The 23,504-nt window shown below is 45.5% G+C and overlaps 1 protein-coding gene across 1 annotated transcript in view; it reads right to left on the reverse strand.

The window, feature by feature from the left end:
* The window catches only part of creb5a (cAMP responsive element binding protein 5a), a 45,354-nt gene that overhangs the window by 16,330 nt on the left and 5,520 nt on the right, over positions 1 to 23,504 (reverse strand). The window contains exons 2-7 of the mRNA XM_079522303.1: positions 22,161 to 22,227; positions 21,186 to 21,279; positions 15,407 to 15,513; positions 14,198 to 14,496; positions 9,083 to 9,215; positions 6,597 to 6,665 (exon numbers count right to left, since the gene is read on the reverse strand). Coding sequence (XP_079378429.1) covers positions 6,597 to 6,665; positions 9,083 to 9,215; positions 14,198 to 14,496; positions 15,407 to 15,513; positions 21,186 to 21,279; positions 22,161 to 22,227 — 769 coding nt within the window. The remainder of the gene's footprint in view (positions 1 to 6,596; positions 6,666 to 9,082; positions 9,216 to 14,197; positions 14,497 to 15,406; positions 15,514 to 21,185; positions 21,280 to 22,160; positions 22,228 to 23,504) is intronic.

A 23,504-nucleotide genomic window follows, 5' to 3' on the forward strand; every position in this document is an offset into this window, starting at 1 on the left:
TTTGATACCTTCACACTTTATCATTCCCCATGTATCATCTGACTAAACAGACTGTAAGAGCTAATTTAAACCACGTCTCCACTTTCCACCACACTCAGCAGCACAGGCCAGAGAGAGAGACAGGGAGAGAGAGAGGGAGACAGAGAGAGAAACGAGAGCCTGTGTGTGTGTGTGTGTGTGTGTGTGTGTGTGTGTGTGTGTGTGTGTGTGTGTGTGTGTGTGTGTGTGTGTGTGTGTGTGTGTGTGTGTGTGTGTGTGTGTGTGGAGAATGACATCACCTCTTGCCCTCCCCCCCCCCCCCCCATCTTACTATCAGCTCTCTGTTATGTAATATTTCTGTATAGGAGAAGTTAGCTTTTTTCTTTCCTTTTTTCCGCTTCAAATTCTTCTTCCTCCGCTCCATTCAGCGAGGGGGTGAAAAAAAAAGGGAACACATTTAGAGGCTGCCAAGAATGAGATCACCGTTGCTGCCCTGTGCCAGTTTCACCAACCCCGCCAGCCAGCACAGCCAGCCAACCAGCCAGCCAGCCAGCCAGCCAGCCGACCAGCCAACCAGCCAGCCAGCCAACCAGCACAGCACAGCACAGCCAGCCAACCAGCCAGCCAGCCAGCCAGCCAGCCAGCACAGCCAGTATAGCTAGCTAGCCAGCCAGCACAGCCAGCCAACCAGCCAGCCAGCCAACCAGCACAGCCCGCCAACCAGCCAGCACAGCCAGTATAGCTAGCTAGCCAGCCAGCACAGCCAGCCAGAACAGCCAGCCAACCAGCCAGCCAGCCAGCCAACCAACCAGCCATGCAGCACAGCCAGCCAGCACAGCCAGCCAGCACAGCCAGCCAGCCAGCCAGCCAGCCAGCCAACACAGCCAGTCAGCCAGCCAGCCAGCCAGTCACCCACAAGACAGGACAAGGCAGAACGATCGTCCCAGGCTCTGTTTACTACATAGAAACACTCCCTTACACCAGCAGCGGGCCTGTGCCATTACACCCATTACATCATGCAGCTGTACTAGTGCAGGATGACACATCGCATTGATATTTCTGTCTGAGTCGGATCGGCACAGGGGCGGTGGGGGGTGGGGGTGTTTGGGGCGACGGTGGGTGGTGGGGGGAGGGGGCGGTGAATGAAGGTATGCTCGCGCCGTGTACACGATGAGCTACGACGACGTGAATCACGTGTCAGAAGTTTATTTTTCCACCGTCCGCTCCACTGCAAGCGAGAGTGTGGAGTTACAGTAAGACAGTTTAGCTCAGAACTGTGTTCGACGTGCGGGATCTTTTTTTAAATCAGTTGTAGTACTTCAGCAAAGCACAACATTGTGCAGCATGTTCGCCATGATGAGAGGAGACTAACTAGACTGACTATGGTTCTCACTGGTTCCCAAACAGCAGGCCGGGGCCCATTTGTGGGTCGCAGACACATTGTTATGGGGCCCCTTTAGTTTTTGTTTCCTGCATTTTGTTTGAATAGTTCAACCAGCCAATCTACATTGACACGTTGTGAGCTTGTAGACTGGCCATTTTAACAAAATAGTAAAAAAAATCACACCCGTGTGAACTGAGTGGTGTAAGGTATTATATAGCCTGATCAGCTCTGACGTAATGAAATCAGCTCTGACGTAATGAAATCACACCCGGGTGAACTGGGTGACCGTAGCAACCATGCTCATTTTTTGCGCACAAACAAAGCCAGTTGTAGGAGTGGTTTACACCACTCAAAAAGCAAAGTTTAGGCATAAGGGGTTTAGCGGTGATGAACATGGAGCCCTATATCTTCTATATACTGTACAGCTTTAATGTTTGTGTTGTCTGAACAAACATTAAAAATGCATTAATCGTCAATGGTTAATGCATTTTTAATGTTAATGAACAGAGAATTTACGCTATATGTGTCTGAGCACATCGGCATATGTATGTCACAGTGGGAACCCTTGGCCAATAAGGGACCACCATTCTTGATGATGATGTACGATGATTAGAGCGCCCCTCACTTCACACGGGTGTGATTTTTACTTTTTATTAGGCCCTATATTTCAAAACATTCCCCAAGAAAATGAATTCAATTTAAAACAAATTCATTTTTTTTTCTTCAGTAATTTCATGAAAAATATCTATGAAAAATATAAGGAATTCCACAAATTAGAAAACAAATGTTTCCGCGACGCGTTGTGAGCTTATTGCTCTGCTACTGGATCCTCAGTGGGATCCAAAATAATGTCTCTTTTGGGGTCATGGGCTAGAAATGTTTTGGAACCACTGGTATAATTCATATAAGACTGGCGATAATAAAACCAGACTAGACTGGACAAGATTACATTAGGACTGAAGAGAACGGAATTGAACGGGACTTCATTAACTAAAGCATAGACACTAGACAGTCCTTATGCTTGACATGATTATATACGACTCAGTGCTTGAGAAAGGTTCTCTCCTCTTCAAGGGAAAAGGCTCGCTCAACTCAGGCAGTCTTATAAAGGTTCAGGCATGTGATGGGTGCAGATTCAAAGAGATCATATAGAAAGAGAATAAAATAGTAAGTAAGTGTCTTGTTTAATAATAATGTTGATGATCCGCAGCAGCAGTCAAACCAGACAAACGCGTTTTGGCGCGCAGGTCTTGATCAGTGTAAATTTTTGACACTGACGAAGGCCTGCGCGCGACTGTGTTTGTTGTTGTGTTTGTTGTCATGATTTGTCACGACAAGAGTTGGCTTTGTCCGCGGCGTAAACGTCTTTAAATAAATACTTTCTGAAATGCCTATGAGGAAAATGAACGGAGAATCATTTCCTGGGCCCTGGTAGGGGGCGGGACTGCGACGCTCTATAGCTCTTAGTATCTTAACGTATACTTTCAAATTGACCAGCTTAGCAAGATCTATACTCACCAAAAGACATGCATCTCATTGCTGAAAATAGTTTAAAAATGTACCTGAAAGTGCTTATTGGAATAGCAGCGATGGCATATATACAAGTCAAACAAATCATGTATATAAATTTGTAATGATACTGACGTGTGCGCGCAACACTTTTGAAAACAAAGTATTGCATTGTGGGTTTCAGCTGACAGGCCCTATTTTATGTCAATCAATCCAGTCACCTTAATTCAAGTGGCAGATGCCAAAAATAGTTTTTCTTTCGTATTTAAACTATATATATTTTTTTAGGGGTAAGTCATGTGGTCTACCTGCACAGCCTTTGTGATCTACCTGTTGATCACGATCTACCTTTTGGGCACCCCTGGCCTACTGTATGCTTAGTTGACCAGATTCCCAAGGGCTCTATACTAGGCCCCCTCCTGTTTTAAATCTACTCTAAATATCTTCAGATAGTGAAAGCCTTTACTTGAGGAGCCTCCCTTTTTCATGTCATGGACATCCACATTTTGGCCACGGACCCCCATCTGTTAAACTCACATGTGAGTCCCGACATGCGTGGTAGGTTAAAACTAACCCGTGGCTGGTTAAAACTAACCCGTGCCTCCCGACATGTGTGGCAGGTTAAAACTAACCCGTGGATCCCGACATGCGTGGCAGGTTAAAACTAACCCTTGGCTGGTTAAAACCCTAACCCTTGGCAGTTTAAAACGAATCCGTGGCAGGTTAAAACGAACCACGGTTGCATGTCCGACATGCATGCGTGGCAGGTTAGTACGTCGGACCAAACACCCCCCCCCCCCCCCCCCCCCCCCCCCCTGGGGGTCCCCATGGGCCACACTGTGAGGACCACTAGAGTAGAGTATAGGAGACATGACTGTCCTCTTGACTGCAGTCAACTGACAAAGCGCTGTCTGTCTGTCTCTCTCTGAGCCTCACATTTGAACCTTTAGTGGCTCTGAAACCCGATACACTGCTCACTTGTGACTCCATATACAGGGTCAATGCATGAAGTCATATCCCCTATGTGTGTGTGTGTGTGTGTGTGTGTGTGTGTGTGTGTGTGTGTGTGTGTGTGTGTGTGTGTGTGTGTGTGTGTGTGTGTGTGTGTGTGTGTGTGTGTGTGCGTGCACGTGTGCGTGCGTGCATGTGTGCATGCGTGCGTGTGTGCGTGCGTGCGTGTGTGAGTGTGTGCCGTGCCGTGCCGTGCCGTGGACAGTGGACACTTCACAGTTTTCCCTCTATGTCTTTTGTGTTGCCTTTGATCTTGCAAATGTTCTTAAAAATTCATACTGTAGTGTACACATCTAGACAGAGATTTTTTTTTAATTCAGTGTAAAGTTAAGTTGTCTTAACCACTTTCAACCTGGCATCACATCATGCCATGGCAGGTGAATGCTGAACATGTCTTCAAATATTTTTGAATTGAGAAAACGGTGTGTGCGTGCGTGCGTGCGTGCGTGCGTGCGTGCGTGCGTGCGTGCGTGCGTGCGTGCGTGCGTGCGTGCGTGCGTGCTTGTATATAGAATTACAGTTTTTCCCTCTATTCTATTTCTAATCACGGATTAGATTATAGAAGCACAAAGGGGCCTTGTGCACGAGTGTTTGTGTTCATAAGAACATGCAGAGACAATGGGTCACAATTTATCCTGGCCTCCCTATTTTGGGCACATCATTATAGGCGAAAATGGTATGAAAATAAATCTCGTAGAAGATATTTGATGTGTAGAGGGACAACATTAGGGGGGCCTAGTACAAAGCCCTGGGGGACACCGATCAAGTATAGGGTTTAAGCGGCTAAAGTGGTTAAAGGAGCATTCAGTGATTTGGGTGATTTGGAAAAAACCCTGGTCTGCCCTGGTAACAAGATGCGCACATGCACACGCTCTACAGTGGGGGGAAGTACAACAGACCAACAGCACGTGCACCAAGGCCCGCCCCACTCGGTCATGATTGGAGGAAGGCCCCTCTCATCCTGATTGGATGAAGGCTTTGCCACCCAAAGCCCAAACTGAAATATAGGGTTTTTTGACCCCAGGGGCTCACTGGGGACAGGGAGGAACTCCTTATATGGTCAGCACACTCTATAGTAGGGAGGATTATCCAAAGAATAAGAAAAAATAAGTGATATTTGAATGAAGTCAAATCACTGAATATACCTTTAAATGAAAGGCTTAATATGTGACCGATGACTGTTTCAAAGCAACACACACAGCGTGATATAAGCGTCACCACTGACCACACACTCACGGCTCACATTCACAATCCTCTCACCAGTAAGAGGATGTAGTGACAACGCACAAAGAAATGAGAGAAACGGCTGGATGGCACTTACACCCGCCTTCTAATGAGAGCGCAAAATCTCTCTTGGAAGAGCCACCCATCGACTTAATCTACAGCAACCTTCCCTGTGTTTCGGATCACTAATCCAGAAGAACACAGTTTGCCGGACGCTGCTACAGAGCTGATCATGAGGTTATATCTTCCCTTCTTCTCTGGAGTCCTGCCTCAAAGCAGACCAGAGGGCCCTGATGTCATCGCTAGGGTCTGGAATTCTACCAGTAACGACGCATTGTGAGCTTGCAGATCGGCTATTTTCAAACGGCCGAAATACATATAGGGCTGAAGTGGTTACTGTATATTTTTGAAATAATAATTCAAATCTACAAATTTTGTACTAGTAACTAAACCTGTCAAATAAATGTATTGCAGCCCAGGCGGTGGCGTAACCGTCTGGGCACCCGACTGGTAATCGCAGTGTGCCGCGGGTTCGACTCCCGAGCCCGACACGGCCTTTACTGCATGTCTTCCCCCATCTCTCTCCCGTTTCCTGTCAGCCTACTGTCTGTCCCTTCAAAAACCAATAAAAGGCGTAAGCCGCAAAAAAATATATCTTAAAATAAATAAATAAATGTATTGCAGTATAAAAGTACGAGATTTGGATGTGGAAGTGGAGTAAAAGTATTAGAAATCGTAAGTACAAATACCTCAAAATTGTACACAGCACTAAAGTATATGTACTTAGTAGATCTAGATTCAGAAACCTATGCGATCTCTTTTCAAAATTTGAGCCAGAAGCGTGCAGCACTTCTTTGGCTGTCCAATTCATTTTAGTTACTCTTATGTTTTTGCTATGAAGAGAAAGACTTTTAAGAGAGGTTTTAGTCAAGCACTTTGATGCTGTCTGTTTAAACTAAGCCACAGTATATAGTTGGCTCCAGGTGCCACATTTTGAATGTAATAATGTTCAGCAACTACAGACTGAAGACAATAAATATTTCCATGGAAATAATGAGAATCGTGTGAGAATCGTGATCTCAATTCTCGTGGAGGAAAATCGAGGTTCACATTTGAGCGAGAGTCGTGCAGCAGCACTAGTACTTATAGTCCCTTTGAGAGAGAGTCGTGCAGCAGCACTAGTACTTATAGTCCCTTTGAGCGAGAGTCGTGCAGCAGCACTAGTACTTATAGTCCCTTTTCCCACCACGGCGTGCTACGCTCTATAAGCCAGTGGTTCCCAAACGTGTTCATGTCAAGGACCCCCAAATTGACACTAATTAGCCCGCGGACCCCCATTTAATGGCATTTATATCTCTGGGACCCCCAATTTATATTGTAAAATCAATGTTAATTTAACTCTAACTCTAACTCTAACTCTAACTCTAACTCTAACTCTAACTCTAACTCAAATGGACTTGGGGAACCACTGCAATAAGTGTCTCCGTACCTGGGGCGAGGCGCAGGACGGGTTGTTGTGGGTGGGACCCGGGATGCCCATCAAGCCGTGTCTGTCCATCTGAAGAAAAAGAAGAAAGGGGAAAACGAGACGTGTCACAAAAAGACCTTTCACTCCGAATCATCGTCCGCAGAAAGACGCCTGGCCTCGGGGCGGCGGATGGAGGGGTTCCTCCCGAGGTCACATCCATCTGCAGTTTGACACTTGTGATTAATTCATCCAACGGGAGTGAAGTGACTTCTGCTGTCCTCTATGAATATGTCTGAGTGGAGGTCCTTGACCACTTTGGCCACTATACCCACATCTATAAATCATAATGACCTGCAAATGAACGCGTGTCAGAGTGCGCGTGTGCGTGTGTGTGTGTGTGTGTGTGTGTGTGTGTGTGTGTGTGTGTGTGTGTGTGTGTGTGTGCGTGTGTGCGTGTGTGTGGGGGGGGGGGGGGGGGAGAAGAAAACAGACACAAAGACACATGAGCGAGCAGACAGAGGAATGGACAGACAGACAGACAGACAGACAGACAGACAGACAGACAGATTGTTTTTTTTCTCGTTTTTTTTTCAACAATACGTTTGTGGGTGTGTATGTGCGCGGATGGATGTGTCTGTATGCGTATGTGTGATATATAGGAGCATGTACATGTGTGTAGGTATAGGAGTGTGTACATGTGTGTAGGTATAGGAGTGTGTACATGTGTGTAGGTATAGGAGCGTGTACATGTGTGTAGGTATAGGAGTGTGTACATGTGTGTAGGTATAGGAGCGTGTACATGTGTGTAGGTATAGGAGCGTGTACATGTGTGTAGGTATAGGAGCGTGTACATGTGTGTAGGTATAGGAGCGTGTACATGTGTGTAGGTATATAGGAGCGTGTACATGTGTGTAGGTATAGGAGTGTGTACATGTGTGTAGGTATAGGAGCGTGTACATGTGTGTAGGTATAGGAGCGTGTACATGTGTGTAGGTATAGGAGCGTGTACATGTGTGTAGGTATAGGAGCGTGTACATGTGTGTACTGTAGGTATAGGAGCGTGTACATGTGTGTAGGTATAGGAGCGTGTACATGTGTGTAGGTATAGGAGTGTGTACATGTGTGTACTGTAGGTATAGGAGCGTGTACATGTGTGTAGGTATAGGAGCGTGTACATGTGTGCAGGTATAGGAGCGTGTACATGTGTGTAGGTATAGGAGCGTGTACATGTGTGTAGGTATAGGAGCGTGTACATGTGTGTAGGTATAGGAGCGTGTACATGTGTGTAGGTATATAGGAGCGTGTACATGTGTGTAGGTATAGGAGCGTGTACATGTGTGTATAGGTATATAGGAGAGTGTACATGTGTGTAGGTATATAGGAGCGTGTACATGTGTGTAGGTATAGGAGCGTGTACATGTGTGTATAGGTATATAGGAGTGTGTACATGTGTGTAGGTATATAGGAGTGTGTACATGTGTGTAGGTATAGGAGCGTGTACATGTGTGTAGGTATATAGGAGTGTGTACATGTGTGTAGGTATAGGAGCGTGTACATGTGTGTAGGTATATAGGAGCGTGTACATGTGTGTAGGTATATAGGAGCGTGTACATGTGTGTAGGTATAGGAGCGTGTACATGTGTGTAGGTATAGGAGCGTGTACATGTGTGTAGGTATAGGAGCGTGTACATGTGTGTAGGTATAGGAGCGTGTACATGTGTGTAGGTATAGGAGCGTGTACATGTGTGTAGGTATAGGAGCGTGTACATGTGTGTAGATATAGGAGCGTGTACATGTGTGTAGATATAGGAGCATGTACATGTGTGTAGGTATATATAGGAGCGTGTACATGTGTGTAGGTATATAGGAGTGTGTACATGTGTGTAGGTATAGGAGCGTGTACATGTGTGTAGGTATATAGGAGTGTGTACATGTGTGTAGGTATAGGAGCGTGTACATGTGTGTAGATATAGGAGCATGTACATGTGTGTAGGTATAGGAGTGTGTACATGTGTGTAGGTATAGGAGCGTGTACATGTGTGTAGGTATATATAGGAGCGTGTACATGTGTGTAGGTATATAGGAGGGTGTACATGTGTGTAGGTATAGGAGCGTGTACATGTGTGTAGGTATAGGAGCGTGTACATGTGTGTAGGTATAGGAGCGTGTACATGTGTGTAGGTATATAGGAGCGTGTACATGTGTGTAGGTATAGGAGCGTGTACATGTGTGTAGGTATAGGAGCGTGTACATGTGTGTAGGTATAGGAGCGTGTACATGTGTGCAGGTATATAGGAGCGTGTACATGTGTGTAGGTATAGGAGCGTGTACATGTGTGCAGGTATATAGGAGCGTGTACATGTGTGTAGGTATAGGAGCGTGTACATGTGTGTAGGTATAGGAGCGTGTACATGTGTGCAGGTATATAGGAGCGTGTACATGTGTGTAGGTATAGGAGCGTGTACATGTGTGCAGGTATATAGGAGGGTGTACGGACGGACACTCACAGCCATGTGCTGAGCAGAAGCCCCCTGCATGGCCGGGTCGGGCAGGGGGCCCGGCATGGAGGCTGGCAGCGGCTGTCTCGGTCTGTTCCTCATGTGCAGGAGGGACGAGGGCAGAGGCCCCGCGGACCCTGGCCTGAGGTTAGCCAGGGGGGAGAGAGGGGGGGGGGGGGGGGGGGGGGGGGGGAGAGGAGAGAGAGATGGAGAGAGGGGGGGGAGACTTCTTTAATCCAAGTTTCAGAGCGAGTTTACAAGTTGAAAGATTCCGCCGGTCTAATGTTATGTACACAGCCCAAATCCTCAGTGCTTACTTTAACTCGGAGAGTGTAAAAAGAGACGTACTGTACACTCTCAGAGTTAAATGAACAGCGAGGCTTTGGTCGTGTCGTCGACCACGTTAAACAGCACAGTGAAGGAAAAGCAGAGGTGAGGAAGGATCTGGGCGGATGGCTGGAGGGGCGGGGGAATCGCTGGAGGAATATGGAAGAAGAGAAAGGGAGGAGCGAGACATGATTAGCAGTGAAGCAACACTTGATAAAAAAAAAACGGGGGTGAAAACAGAGTGACAATGGAAAGTATGATACAGTCGAAAAGAAAGGAAGGAAAGAGGAGAATAAGATTATAAGATAGGTGGAAATTAAAAGTAACAGACTGAGAAAGTGAGATAGAAAGAGAGTGAGAAAGAGAGAAAGAGAGAGAGAGAGAGAGAGAGAGAGAGAGAGAGAGAGAGAGGACGCAGGAACCCACGGTGCCGCATGCCGCTGACATAAGGGCCCTAGCTGGCACTCGGCCAATCCGACTACGCTGAGGTCATCGCTGATGATGTCACCGCCGAATCTGGAGCACGCGGCCAACTTTAACGACAAGCAGAGTGGGAACAAGGGAGCGAGAGAGAGAGAGAGAGAGAGAGAGAGAGAGAGAGAGAGAGAGAGAAAGAGGGAGCGAAATAGAGAAAGAAAAAGTCGACGAACCAAAACAGCGTTTCTGAACGTAACCACAACAGTCGGACCGGGCCGGCCGCCAGACTCTCGGATACTGGGTCGCCATGGCAACGGGCTGGTAAACACGAGGGGAAACAGTGGGACACCCGATCCGCGAACTTGACTTAGCAACACATGGGAGTGTTCCACCAGAAACAAGCTGTCCTGTTTCAGCTGGTACTGATTTACTGCGCCCCGAAACACGGTCAAACTAGCTTACCTCACCGTCAGGGGCGTTATACTTGGGGGTCCCAGGCAAGAGCAATAGGCCCTTTATGTACATAGACGCCATTTTGAAAGTAACTTCCTATACTTCCGGGCCTTCACCAGGTGTTATCGATGAAACTAATTAAGGCTGTGTTGCATTTTGGTCAAACGGAGTCAGGGGTTCTGCTATTGACCATATGCAGACCGCGGCCATCTTGCCAGCAAGGTGCTAACTAGATGCAATTTCCCATTGACAGCCTATACATCCAGACAGAAAAGTCCTATCTGATTATATTAAACAACGTCAAACTCACCAACACTGCAGCTGTACGAAAAGCTTGAATTATCCTCTTTCTATCTGCAAATGTTTCATACAAATCCACCGTAGATATGTTATGAGCTACTTCCTGTCAAGATCATAGCTCATAGTGCGGCACTCGCGCTATGAGCTTGCAGAGCTTGCGTCCCCCGACTCCACCCATCGCGTCCTGACAGCCAATCAGCGTTGACGTTGTCCGGAACCCCGGAAATGTTTAGGCCGTTTGGTTTTGGTTGAAAAAAACAACAACATACAAGCCCTTTGCAAAGACAAAGGAACTCATTTTTCTGCTCATAAATGATATAGTTTATGTTAAATATATTGAACCGAGCCGTCTTGGGTGAACCGTGAACGAGCAGGGTCCATTTGGTTACAGCCAATCGGCGCGATGCGAGCGGAGAGACTTCATGTTTTTTACCAATGCTAAAAGTGAAGCGATTGAAGCGACTGGAAACAAATCTATATCTTCAGGTTTTAACGCACCTTAAGTCTTACAATTCTACACTTGACTGTTCTACTCTTGGTTGGGGTCTTGCTCTGCTCACAATAATGTGCTTCTCTCATGCTCACAGACACCTTATACTACAATCACTCTCTTAATCAATTACAGCGTGTTATAAGAGGATCTTTAAAGAGCACTTATCGTGGTTACTTAAAACGATAAGTCTCGCGTTGCCAGACTGTTGCCTCCCACAACTCTGACAATGATCAGTGGATAAAGCGGTTGTGACGCCTCCTAGCCGCTTCAGATGTATCCAAATATAAATCCAAATCATCAATCATCATAATTATATAGCTCGCTGCTTATCATAAATAGAAATTCGCATATATAATGTAAAGATATATAAAAACATATTTTTGTGAATGGAAACGATGAACAGATGATGGATGGCTTCTGTTCTCGGCTTTCGGGATGTATAGTTCCAGTTTTTTTCTTCTTTTTTTTTTTACACAAAATGTCTTGTCTGCAGATGCTTAAACGGAATCCTATCGTTCGATCGTAAGGAAGACATGTGGAAATCTGACATTACACTGTGAGAGGTACGTAGGTTAAATGAGCGCCTGACAGACATGCACAGAGCAAATTCTGTCCGGAAACTCAGTGCATTTGGAGTGCCTATGGTTGGGACTGATGCGCTTTATCAGAGTACATAAAAGCAGATCCAATTCATCGCCAAACCATAATAATTATATCGCTAATTTTATATTCAATAAAAATATATTCTATCCCTTCCTCCTGACTGAACCCTTTTTAACGATAGGTCTCTTTTGCTGGTGGGCCTGTGTTGTGGAAACGATGTGAGTTTGAGGAGCCTGTGTAAAAACGGCATGAGAACACAACTCTCTCTCTCTCAAGAGTTGAAAGGTTTCAAGAGCCCTTGGTTTATGTGTGCAACTCAGACATTCACATTACTGAGTGTTGGGACATTTGGAGACAAACTATAAGCTGCTGACACTATATTAGTGTCTGATTCCCAAGAAAACCCGCTGCAGTCCAAACAAAGACATTTGACCAGTTCTCGTCTGCTCAATGATCCAAAAACGATCCAAAAAACAATAAATATCCGTTAATAATGAAGAAAATATGCTTCTCCCTGATACCATGTCAACCACCTAATACAACAATAATAAAGAAACAAGTGCAGCCGTCTGATGTCAACGGTCTAGCTCGCACATCTCATGGCCAAGTGTGATAGGCTTTCAGTGGTGGAAAGTAACTAAGTACATTTACTTAAGTACTGTACTTAAGTACAATTTTGAGGTATTTGTACTTTACTTGAGACAGAGTAATTCCAATTTCCAATACTTTTACTTCTACTCCACTACATTTAAGAGGCAAATATTGTACTGTTACTCAACTACAATTATTTGACAACTTTAGTTATAGTTACTTTGTAGATTTTGATTATTATGACAAAACATACATTAACCACTTTAGTCCTATACATTTCGGCCATTTGAAAATAGCAGAACTACAAGCTCACAATGCGTCGCGATGCGACACATTGTGAGCTTGTAAATCTGCTATTTTCAAAATACTTTTTATACATTTGAAAACTTGAAATGGGACACTCTGCATAATGAGCACTTTGTCCTTTTGGTACTTTAAGTACATTAAGCAAAGTAAAACATGTGAGTACTTTTTCCACCACTGGCCAAGTCTGATAGGCTTCTGGACTCCGGGCAGTGCTATACTCTGTTCCATAAACAAACAAGGGATGACAACGCATATTGATGGGCTCAAGCTCAAGTGCGTATTGAGTTACGGGCAGCCCAAAAGCTGAGCAACCAGTGAGACTAGAGAGAGGCCCAGGAAGTGAGAGCCGAGATGAAAAGAGGGGGAACGGGGGAGAACCCATACCAGACCCCGCCTGTCAAACCGCGTGATGGGAGAACCCATACCAGACCCCGCCTGTCAAACCGTAAAGAGGGGGAACGGGGGAGAACCCATACCAGACCCCGCCTGTCAAACCGCGTGATAAACCAGAGAGAGACTCGTGGAAGAAGCCACACAGGCCATGGTGCGCCAGCCTGCCTCTTTAGGCATATACTGGATTATGTCAAATGGAAAGGCGGGGGGGAGGGGGGGTGAGACGAGTGATGGGTGGTTGGGTTGGGAGGGAGGGAGGCTGGGACGAGTTGGGGTGGGCGACTGTGGGCGGAATGTCTGTCTGCCGACTGCCTGTTTGACGGTCTATCCGTAGTGTCTCGCCACTTTATACTTACGTCTCTCTCTCTCTCTCCCCCCCCCCCCCCCCCTGCCGCCACCTCTCTCTCTCTCCCCCCCCCCCCTCCCCCCCCCCCCCCCCCCCTGCCGCCGACTGTCCTTTGACTTTCTCTCACGTACATTTGCGTGTTTTTTTCCCCCCCTCCGCTCTTTCTCTCAATTCATTAGAGCGGTGATAAATTATGTATGGGAGCTGCCAGTCTGCGCCAGACGGAACCAACGAGTTGCAGTCCCGCCAAAACAGGCTGCGTCGTGAGATGGGATGGGAGGGGGAAGGGAGCGGAAATAGAGGAGTGAGAAAAGGAAACATTTACACGAGGATATAGGCTATCCGTTTTAAAATTGTGTGTGATGAAGCGTGCGGGAGGGGAGGGGGGGAGGGGGAGGGGGATTGGGGGGTTCAGACGTCTGTGCGTTTACAGCATGTGTGTTTGTGCCACACTGTATATTATAACACAATCTATGACAAACCCGGGATTTCTCGGGTTTTTGTTTAACGTCTATTTAATCCAGAATTAATTCCATTATATTTACCGATGTTATATGATATTTCCCGTCGCTAGGCAATGATGGCGATCCCAATACTCTGTGTACGCGATCTTTAAAGTCCTTTAGAGGCTCCGATTGAGGTGATATGGGGTGAGGGACGATGTTAGGAGCTCAATAACAAAAAATATCGCGACCTCCCGGTTAGCAGCATATTAACGTTTCTATCGCAAGATTAGGCTGCCGACTCGGGGGAAAACTGCGGGGTCTTCTTTGCGTCCTTTTTCGTGCATTCTGCTGGCACTGCCAGCAGAGCGCTCCAGAGCGCTGACTCCAATGGGTGGCATGGAAATTGATAGTGTGTATATTAGCAATATAGCATCCATACCCGTACTCACCCCGAGTACGTGGAAGAGGCCTGGGTGGTGATGACGGAGCCAGACTGGGAGGCCTGCGGGGCAGCCAGGCTGCAGCTGGGCCCCATCATGGCCGGGCCGTGGGCCTGGCCCTGGGCATGTGGCAAGCAGGGGTGGAGATGGGGGTGGTGGTGGAGCGATGGCTGGGGGTGGGCATGCTGCTGAGGCTGATGGGCTGCAGGGTGCTGAAGCTGCAGCTGGGGGGGCTTGAGCTGGTGTTGCTGCTGGTGCTGGGATGGTGGCTGGTGGTGCGGACGGGAAGACCCGTTGTGAGAGAGAGTCTGTATAGGGGGACATTGGAAAGAGCATGCAGCTTTGACCTTTTTTGGACTTTACAATTGTAAATTGTAAATTGTACACTGCCTGCGTTGTGTGTTCTGCCATGATGATGATGATGATGATGATGATGATGATGATCAGAGCATGTGTCCACATTGCGTGTGTGCGTGCGTGCGTGCGTGCGTGCGCGACTGCGCGTGTGCGTGAAAGCTTTTCATGCATGCAAAGGCATGAATCCAAAGCATTCTTCAAATTCATGTTGTGCAACCGTGTGTTCAAAATGTATGTCATGTTTGCGTATTCGATGCCACCGACTGCATGTTCAATTCCCAGCAGGATAATGCGATCGCCTGGTGTGTCTTTCCTGCTGCCAGGTCAGATGTCTGTGGTCGTCTAATTGGGTCTGTCTCCCTTGCTCTCCCGTGCACGGACATGTCACTCAAAACAGCAGCCGGGAAGATCTCACGGTCAACTACATTACGCACTTCATCTGCCATCTTTTACAGCAGTGGTTTTCAACCCTTTTTGTATCAAGGCCCATCATGAATTCAGCATTTGAGCCACGGACCACCATTTGATGAGGTTTAGCCTCTCAGACCCAAAACTTAGAATGTTTTGTTGCCGTTGGATAGGATTTGGTCCACAATTCCATGCTGTATTGATTTTGGTATGTATTTATGTTTGTATGTGTGCGTTGCTGACTGTACATGATTCTTTTTCAGTAACAATTCATATTGTTCATATTTATGTATTTATTTAGTGTGTGTGTGTGTGTGTGTGTGTGTGTGTGTGTGTGTGTGTGTGTGTGTGCGTGCGTTCGTGTGTGCGTGCGTGCGTGCGTGCGTGCGCGTGTGCGTGTGCGTGTGCATGCGTATGTTATTCGTACTTTGCATTATTTTTCTTCCGTTTTACCTTGTTCTTTTCCTCTTCTTGTGCCTGTAGAAACTCTTCCTCGATCTCCTTGAACAGGCCCACCTCTTCACAGTTCCGCAAGAAGCGGGTAGGTGTGGGGGTCTGATCTACACACGCACACACGCATCACACACACACACACACACACACACACACACACACACACACACACACACACACACACGCGCGCACACACACACACACACACACACACACACACACACGCACACGTCAAATTACCAAAGGAGAGGAGACACATAGGAGTCACACGGTATGCGATTACACATATGTCTGCCTTTTTGTTCGTCATACTAGTCCCTCGCTGCTCCTGCTGTTTCTAAATCAACTGTCTGTCACCCCATGGTCTCCATGGTAACACATCTCTCTCTCTCTCTCTGTGTGTGTGAGATAAGATCAGAATGGCCTCTCTGCACAGTCTAAACAGGCAAGGGTCAAAGGTCAAAATGTCTTTGTTTTGAATTGAGATTTCCTGCAGGAGGCACGCTACAGAGCAGTGGTTCCCAAACCTTGTCATGTCAAGGACCCCTAAATCGACATTTATTAGCCCGCGGACCCCCATTTGAATAGATATGCCAGGAACCCTCATAAGAGAAGATTTCTATTACGGTTCTAGCAGTGATTCTCAACCATTTCAATTTCAAGAACCCCTAGTTGGACATGCGACACTAGGTTATCTCTGGGACCACAATTGACATCATAAAATCAATGTTATTTTAACTCTGAGAGTCCATTTGTACACTATCTGAGTTACAGACCCATAAGGGTTCATTTGGTTCCTATAACTATCATTTAGGTGGGGACCCCCTGGAACACCCTCAAGGAACCCTGGGGGTCCTCGGACCCCACTTTGGGAACCGTGGCTATAAAGCGCCGCAGTCTCGCCCCCTACCAGGGCCCAGGAAATTAATGATTCTCCGTTAATTTTCCTCATAGACTTTTCAAAATGTATTTATTTAGAGACCTTTTAAGCGTCGTACAAAGCCAACTCTTGTCGTGACAAATCATGACAACAAACAAAAAAAATTGGGCCAAAAAAAGAATTAGAAAGATGAAAGAAACGGCAGGTTACAACACTTTTTTTGTTGTTTTTCTTCTTTGTAATTATTTGTTTGGTCCAAAATATTGTTGATGATTTGTCACAACTCCAGTTGGCTTTGTCCGCGGCGTAACCGTCTTTAAATAAATGTCTATGGGAAAAATGCATTGGGAATCATTTCCTGGGCATGGTGTCATGACAGGGGGCGGGACTGCGACTCTCTATAGAGGGTATGTACGTGACATCATAAAAATAAAAATAAAAATAAAACCTGCAGAAATGACTAACCAATTGGGGAGTAGACAAAGCTTCTAGGAAAATCTTTGAATGCAGATTGCGGCCCCTAGATGTGTCACAGAGACTCAATTTTTTGGGGAGCGTTTTACCCATTGCTGACTGTCTGAATACCAAAAAAAGGAAAAAGAAAAAGGTAATTAAAAATGTGACATATTATTGCGTAAATAGCTACTTTAAGTAAATGTACTTAGTTACTTTCCACCACTGGGGAGCAGGGACAATGAAGAGAGAGAGACAGAGAGGAGGAGGAGGAGGAGGAGGAGGAGGAGGTGGGACAATGAAGAGAGAGAGACAGAGAGGAGGAGGAGGAGATGGAGGAGGAGGAGGAGGTGGGACAATGAAGAGAGAGAGAGACAGAGAGGAGGAGGAGGAGGAGGGACAAGACAGTGAGAGAAAGGGACAGAGGAAAAACGACCAGCAAGGTCAGGGGTCGCGCTGATGTTTACACTAACGCAGACGGCCATTTCTATGGTTACAGACAAACGGTGTCACGTGACAGTGTTGTGACTGCGCTGGGGGACAAAGCAGGCAGTGAGGTGCATGTTCCCTCCTCCACGTCATCAGCGCCCATACCCGAGGTGGGGTTGGCGAAAGGGCCTTTCTGTGTGGAGTTTGCATGTTCTCCCCGTGTCCCCTAGGGTAGGTATACCCTCTCAAAAAACATGCAGTAATCCTGGTCTCTATACTGCCTCCCCCTGGACAGCCGAAGTGCCTGATGGAGGGAAAAGGAACTGGTTTGAATGAACGTGTTCGTTCCACGCACTACGTCTAACCGGGTAAACTCCCCCCTGTCAGGTGAAAAGAAGCAGCTTGGACTCCTCATGTATAGAAGGAAGCATGGGGTTCAGTCCGTTGCTCTCCCCAGGTTGGCGGAGGGAGTGTAGAGCCCAGGATTACTTTAGATAACACTGGGTGAAACAATGGGTTACAAAATCATCATCTCTGTCGGGAGGAAACCACCTAACTCCATTTTTGAGGTTCTTGATTTAATTAATTTTGTTGCATAAATCAGAGCTGTTGAACACCCTTTACGTCTGTGCATGTGAACCAATGAAATTAGTAAAAAGCGCTTTGGACCAATTAAACCTCTTAACTCCATTGGACCCTCAAACTCCACCACACCTCTCCCCCTCTCACGCAAGTAATTGACAATATATAAAGTCATCAACATCAACTTTGATGAGGCAACATTGCTTTGTTTTCACAATATTAGGTTTTCTTCATTTCCTGAAAAATATATATTTTTAATTTTTCGTGTCCTGAAAGATGAACATTTTGAATCTGTACCCCTAATTGCTTGCTCCCGATGAACATTTATGGTTTCCTGCGGCTCTGCCATCTGTGTGTGAATGTAATGCACATTTGAAAATCGCTTTGGACGAAACTGCAACTTCAATATACAGTTGGGTGCCACCGATATTGTCCCTTATCATTTGACCCATTTAGGCCTGACCTCAACATTTAAAAAAATCCTTCTAAATCCTCCAGTTTTCTGAAATAAATATTTTCACGATTTTTCAAAAATAGCAGACCTACAAGCTCGTAGCGCGCCACTCGGTGGCACGCTATGAGCTTGTAGATCTGCTATTTTTCAATAGCTAAATTATAACAATGTTTAAAACACCAAAAGGGGTTCCCCCCCAAAATGGGTTAACTGTCCTTTTGCGCAGATCACGCAAACCTCAGCAAAAAGAAAAGGACAATATTGATGGCCTCCAACTGTATATACAAGCACCATTTACCATTTACAACACAGGCTATACCACACAGCACTGGTGGAGCTAAATATCCACCCAAGGACACTTTGAGACCCACTGGTGTAGCAGAGTGTTTCCAGTGGCAATGACATGCACAATATTTGACCAGAATGGAAACAGAGCCTTCATTCGGTAACACCTGTGAAGGAAGTAGAGAAGGGGCCCAAGTTCTTTCCAAAATGGCGTGTGTGCATATAGAGCCCAGGCCATATGATGACATTCCCACAAATATGGACACCATGCAGGACACCAGTGGTTAATGAAGGGCAGAATAGAAGCCTGAGCTTCGACACAAAGCAGCAAGTCTCTCTGGAATATCCGGGTAATTCATTAGGCCTCATTATGTAATAGATGAACAAAGACAACGTGACGGGTGCCTGCGTGGTGGTGGCTCAGCCATTTGGTGCTTGGACCACATGCTAATTGTCAGTCACGAGGACCTGAGCTCAATACATGATACTTTAGCACTGTGGTCCCAAACGTTTTCATGTCAAGGACCAAATTGACACTAATTGGCCCGCGGACCCCCATTTGAAGAGATATGCCAGAGACCCCATGAGAGAAGATTTTTACGGCTCTAGCAGTGATTCTCAACCCGTTTAATCTCATGGACCCTCAGTTTGACAAGACTACGGACCACCATTTAATAGCATTTCTATCTCTGGGACCCCAATTCATATTGTGAATTTGTTAATTTAACTCTGACAGTGTACAAATGTACACTCCATTTCTACACTCTCAGAGTTACAGACGCATAAGGGTCTATTTGGTTCCAAACTATCATTTAGCTGGGGACCCCCTGGAACTGCCTCAAGGACCCCTGGGGGTCCCCGGACCCCACTTTGAGAACCACTGCTTTAGAAATAGCACGTCCTTCACTCAATAGGGCCCACTCCCATCGCAATTATAATGTATTAACTATTAAGGCATATAAGGGATCCTTTTAACCCAATCCTTTTAAAAGAAAAGAGACAACTTTATAAGTGAACAATTGTGGCAACAGTGTCAACAACAGAGCAGCATTTGACAGGTAGAAGAATGAGTAGTAAAAAAGATAAAATAAAAAAACAGTGGGTCTGAGGGCGACGATTGCATCTCACAGTACAGTATATGTTTTCTCTAATCTGATGGAGTGTACTGTACATGCTGCAACATGAGCAGATCTGTTTCACCGCACAGTCTGCCTGTGGGACCGAAGCCTGTATCAAGCTTATCTGATTTCATACTGTATAACCTGCAGTCATCATTTTTTCATCAAGCACTGATCCTGAAAAGAGGTCATCGCACATAAACACACACACACACACACACACACACACACACACACAGCACACACACACACACGCGCGCGCATGTGCGTGCACACACACACACACACACACACACACACACACACACATGCACACACATGCATGCACATAAACACAAACACACATTCCTCGGGGGCCAAGACAATGTTAAAACTGACTGGCGTGGGGCCAGTGCAAGCAGCGATGAGAATATGAAGAGAGGATACAGGGAATGAAAGAAGAGGGAAGGTGTCCCAATAAGGGACACCCAAAGCCAAAATATTGGCATAGGATCAGAGCAACCACATACGAAGCAAAACGCTACGCTATGAGCCCCAGCTGGACGGGGAATATGAGTTGCAGGTGCATGGGGGAGTCTGTGCTGTGATACAATTGCTGGCTGTCTCCAGACTATTGTTCTCCCTGGCGTTATTAGGCGTTATTTATTTATCAGTGACAGCTATCGTGGATGATGTATCCAAGGCATTTCAAGTTCGTTCAAACAGTACAGTGGACAGAAACGAAGAGAGAGCAGTCGAAAGAGTGAGGAAATAAGCACTATTCCAAAACCATATCTCTGCTGTCGGGAAGAAACCAAAAAACTCATTTTTCAGGAAATGAAGAAATCCTTAATATTTTGAAAACAAAGCAATAGCTGCCTCATCAAAGTTGGTGTTGTGACTTTATATATTGTCAATTACTTGCATGAGTGGTGGAGTTAGCAGACAGTTTGAGGGTCCAATGGAGTTTTGTCCAAAGCGCTTTTTACTACTTTTCATGGGGTCAATATTTTTTTTAACCAACACACAGACGTAAAGAGTGTTCAATAGCACTGATTTATGCAAAAGAAAATCAAAAACCTCAAAAATGGTTTCCTCCTGACAGCAATGAAATGTCACAAGCCCCGCCCCCTATATGCATTGTACATGTTTTAACTGGTTGAGAGAGACACAAATATGTACTGTACCTACAGTAGGGATAATTATTTTGAGATGTAGATTTGTCGTAATGAGCGATTATTTCCACACAAGTCGCACGACACTTGCGCGCTGTGAACACAGAAGCTTTCGAACCGTTTGCAAGACACATAACCAGTGGTGTAAAGTAACTAAGTACATTACTTAAGTACTGTACTTAAGTACATTTTTGAGGTATTTGTACTTTACTTGAGTTATGTCAAATTTTCAGTACTTTTACTTTGACTTACAACGAGGCGGATGCCTGCACGCAACCTTTCTCGCCCTCAGGCGTCTTACTGGTATACCTTTTGTTGAAGTAACACCAACGATAATACTGTTTTATCATGTGTTCTTCTTTTGTAAGTCAGTTGACTCTATATCAATCGAATCGACCGTAGCGGTCCACCGTGTCCAGCTCACCTGTAAAAGTGCTGTCTGCCTTGATGGATGAGAACTTGAGGGTCATCTCATGTTTGTGCCTGTGGATCACCAGATGGTCCTCTGAATGGAAGCCCTGAGAGAGAAAGAGAGAGAGAGAGAGAGAGAGAGAGAGTGTACAATGAAACACTTATTGCACTTATTGCAACAGTAGTCCATCAGTCTGTCACGCCACCATATATGTCCGTCATTCCATCACGCCTCGTGACACGCTCCATATATGGCCGTCTCCATATATGAAGATCAAGACACTGACCTCATCCAACCCTGAATAGCCATACATGGAGAATACTGGATCATCACCTAGATCTGCATATATGGAGCTGGCCAGCAACTTTACATCTGACCTCAAACCTCAAACCCTTAGATCTCCATACAGTATATGGATGGAGCTGACCTGTTCAGACATTCCATATGTTGATCCTTCCCCAACCATCGTTCCTCTTCGATATCTCCCTTTTGACTGGTCCATTTAAACTCTAAGTTATTAGTTCAGCTGCGCCCTGCAGCCGGCGAAAACTAACTGGGCCCTAACTGGGCTGGCCCGAGGCCCCGTCTCGCCTTATAGCACACATTTTACACCCTACCCGGCCTGACAACGTAAAAAAAACAAATTCATATATGGGCATATATGGGCAGACCTGTTGTTTCATCGTGAGGTCACGCTCAGCCTCAGGGCCCTCAGAGCGTCTTACTGGTTAAATGACAAGTGAGGATAAGGGATGAGGATATATGACACTCATGTGATTCACATGCGAACGCATGCACGCACGCATGCACGCGTGCATGCACGGCGCACGCACGCACACACACACACACACACACACACACACACACACACACACACACACACACACACACACACACACACACACGCACGCACGCACGCACGCACGCACGCACGCACGCACGCACGCACGCACGCACGCACACACACACACACACAATATCACTGACCTGGGAGCAGCCTGGGGCACTGCAGACATAGGGCCTGTCCTGTTTGTCGCTCATGTCACACACAAACCTACGCACACACACACACACACACACACACACACACACACACACACACACACACATACAAAGAGAGAAGAACAGAAAAACATCCGCTTAAATTGTGACATAATCATCATATGATCTGAACTTCCCGCTATCGTGCATTTCTTCCCACAGCATGTAGTGACTAAAATAAAATGAGGGGTAATGATGATGATGATGATAAAAAAACAATCATAAATATCGTACCTTTAAGGGTTACAAAGTGTTTTTGCAAAGAAATACAATAATTAAAAGATATAATGAGAACGGAATAAAAAACAATAAAACACTGCAGTAAAATAGAACAATGCAATAAATAATAATAATAATAATAATAATAATAATAATAATAATAATAATAATAATAATAATAATAATAATAATAAATGTTAAGAGGAAACAGAAGTAAAACAAGATGTAAAAGCACAAGAAAAAATAACTCAAACATGACAGCCAGTAAAGTACCGAGCTCTACGAGATGAATAATGCTTTTGTATAAATTACGTTCTTAACCCATTAAAACCCGGGAAAGCATCTGTGTCATTTAGTTTAGACATTGGCTATTCAAGTCACTGTACTGTACTCTCAATGTGCTTGTCCAGAGAGAGTTGGGGGGATGGGGGAGTGGGTGGGAGAGGATGAGCAAGATAACTGTATCTGTACTGTATTGTCTATTGTGCGCTGTCTATTTGTGTAGGCCTACTGTATGTTTTTCCCTGTGTATGGGACCCCCTCTAAATAATGAGATGCTGCATCTCAAGTGGCTATCCTTTCAATAAAATTCTGAGCAAAAATTCTATTCAAGAATAGCAGATATACAAGCTCATATTGCGTCGGCTATGAGCTTGTAGATCTGCTATTTTTTCAGAAAAAACGTTTGGAACACATTTTTAGAATCTTAATGGGTTGAAAAAGGCGATAGTATACTGGGCTCCTTATGCAGGACAGGTAGGCTATTCCAAAGGCTTTGTCATTCATCTGGACCTATACCTATATACAGTTCATCTTGTAAAACTGCACCTGAGCAGTGGTGTAAAGTATCTAAGTACATTTACTTAAGTGCTGTACATTTTTAAGGTGTTTGTAGTACTTTACTTGAGTATTTCCAATTTCCAATACTTTTACTTTACTCCACTACATTTATTTGACAGCTTTTGTTGTTACATTCTAGATTTGGAATATTATTACAAAACATAAATGAACCACTTCAGCCCTATATACATTTCCGCCATTTGGAAATAGCAGACCTACAAGCTCACAATG

The sequence above is a fragment of the Electrona antarctica genome (assembly GCF_951216825.1).
Source record: "Electrona antarctica genome assembly, chromosome: 15".
NCBI lineage: Eukaryota > Metazoa > Chordata > Actinopteri > Myctophiformes > Myctophidae > Electrona > Electrona antarctica.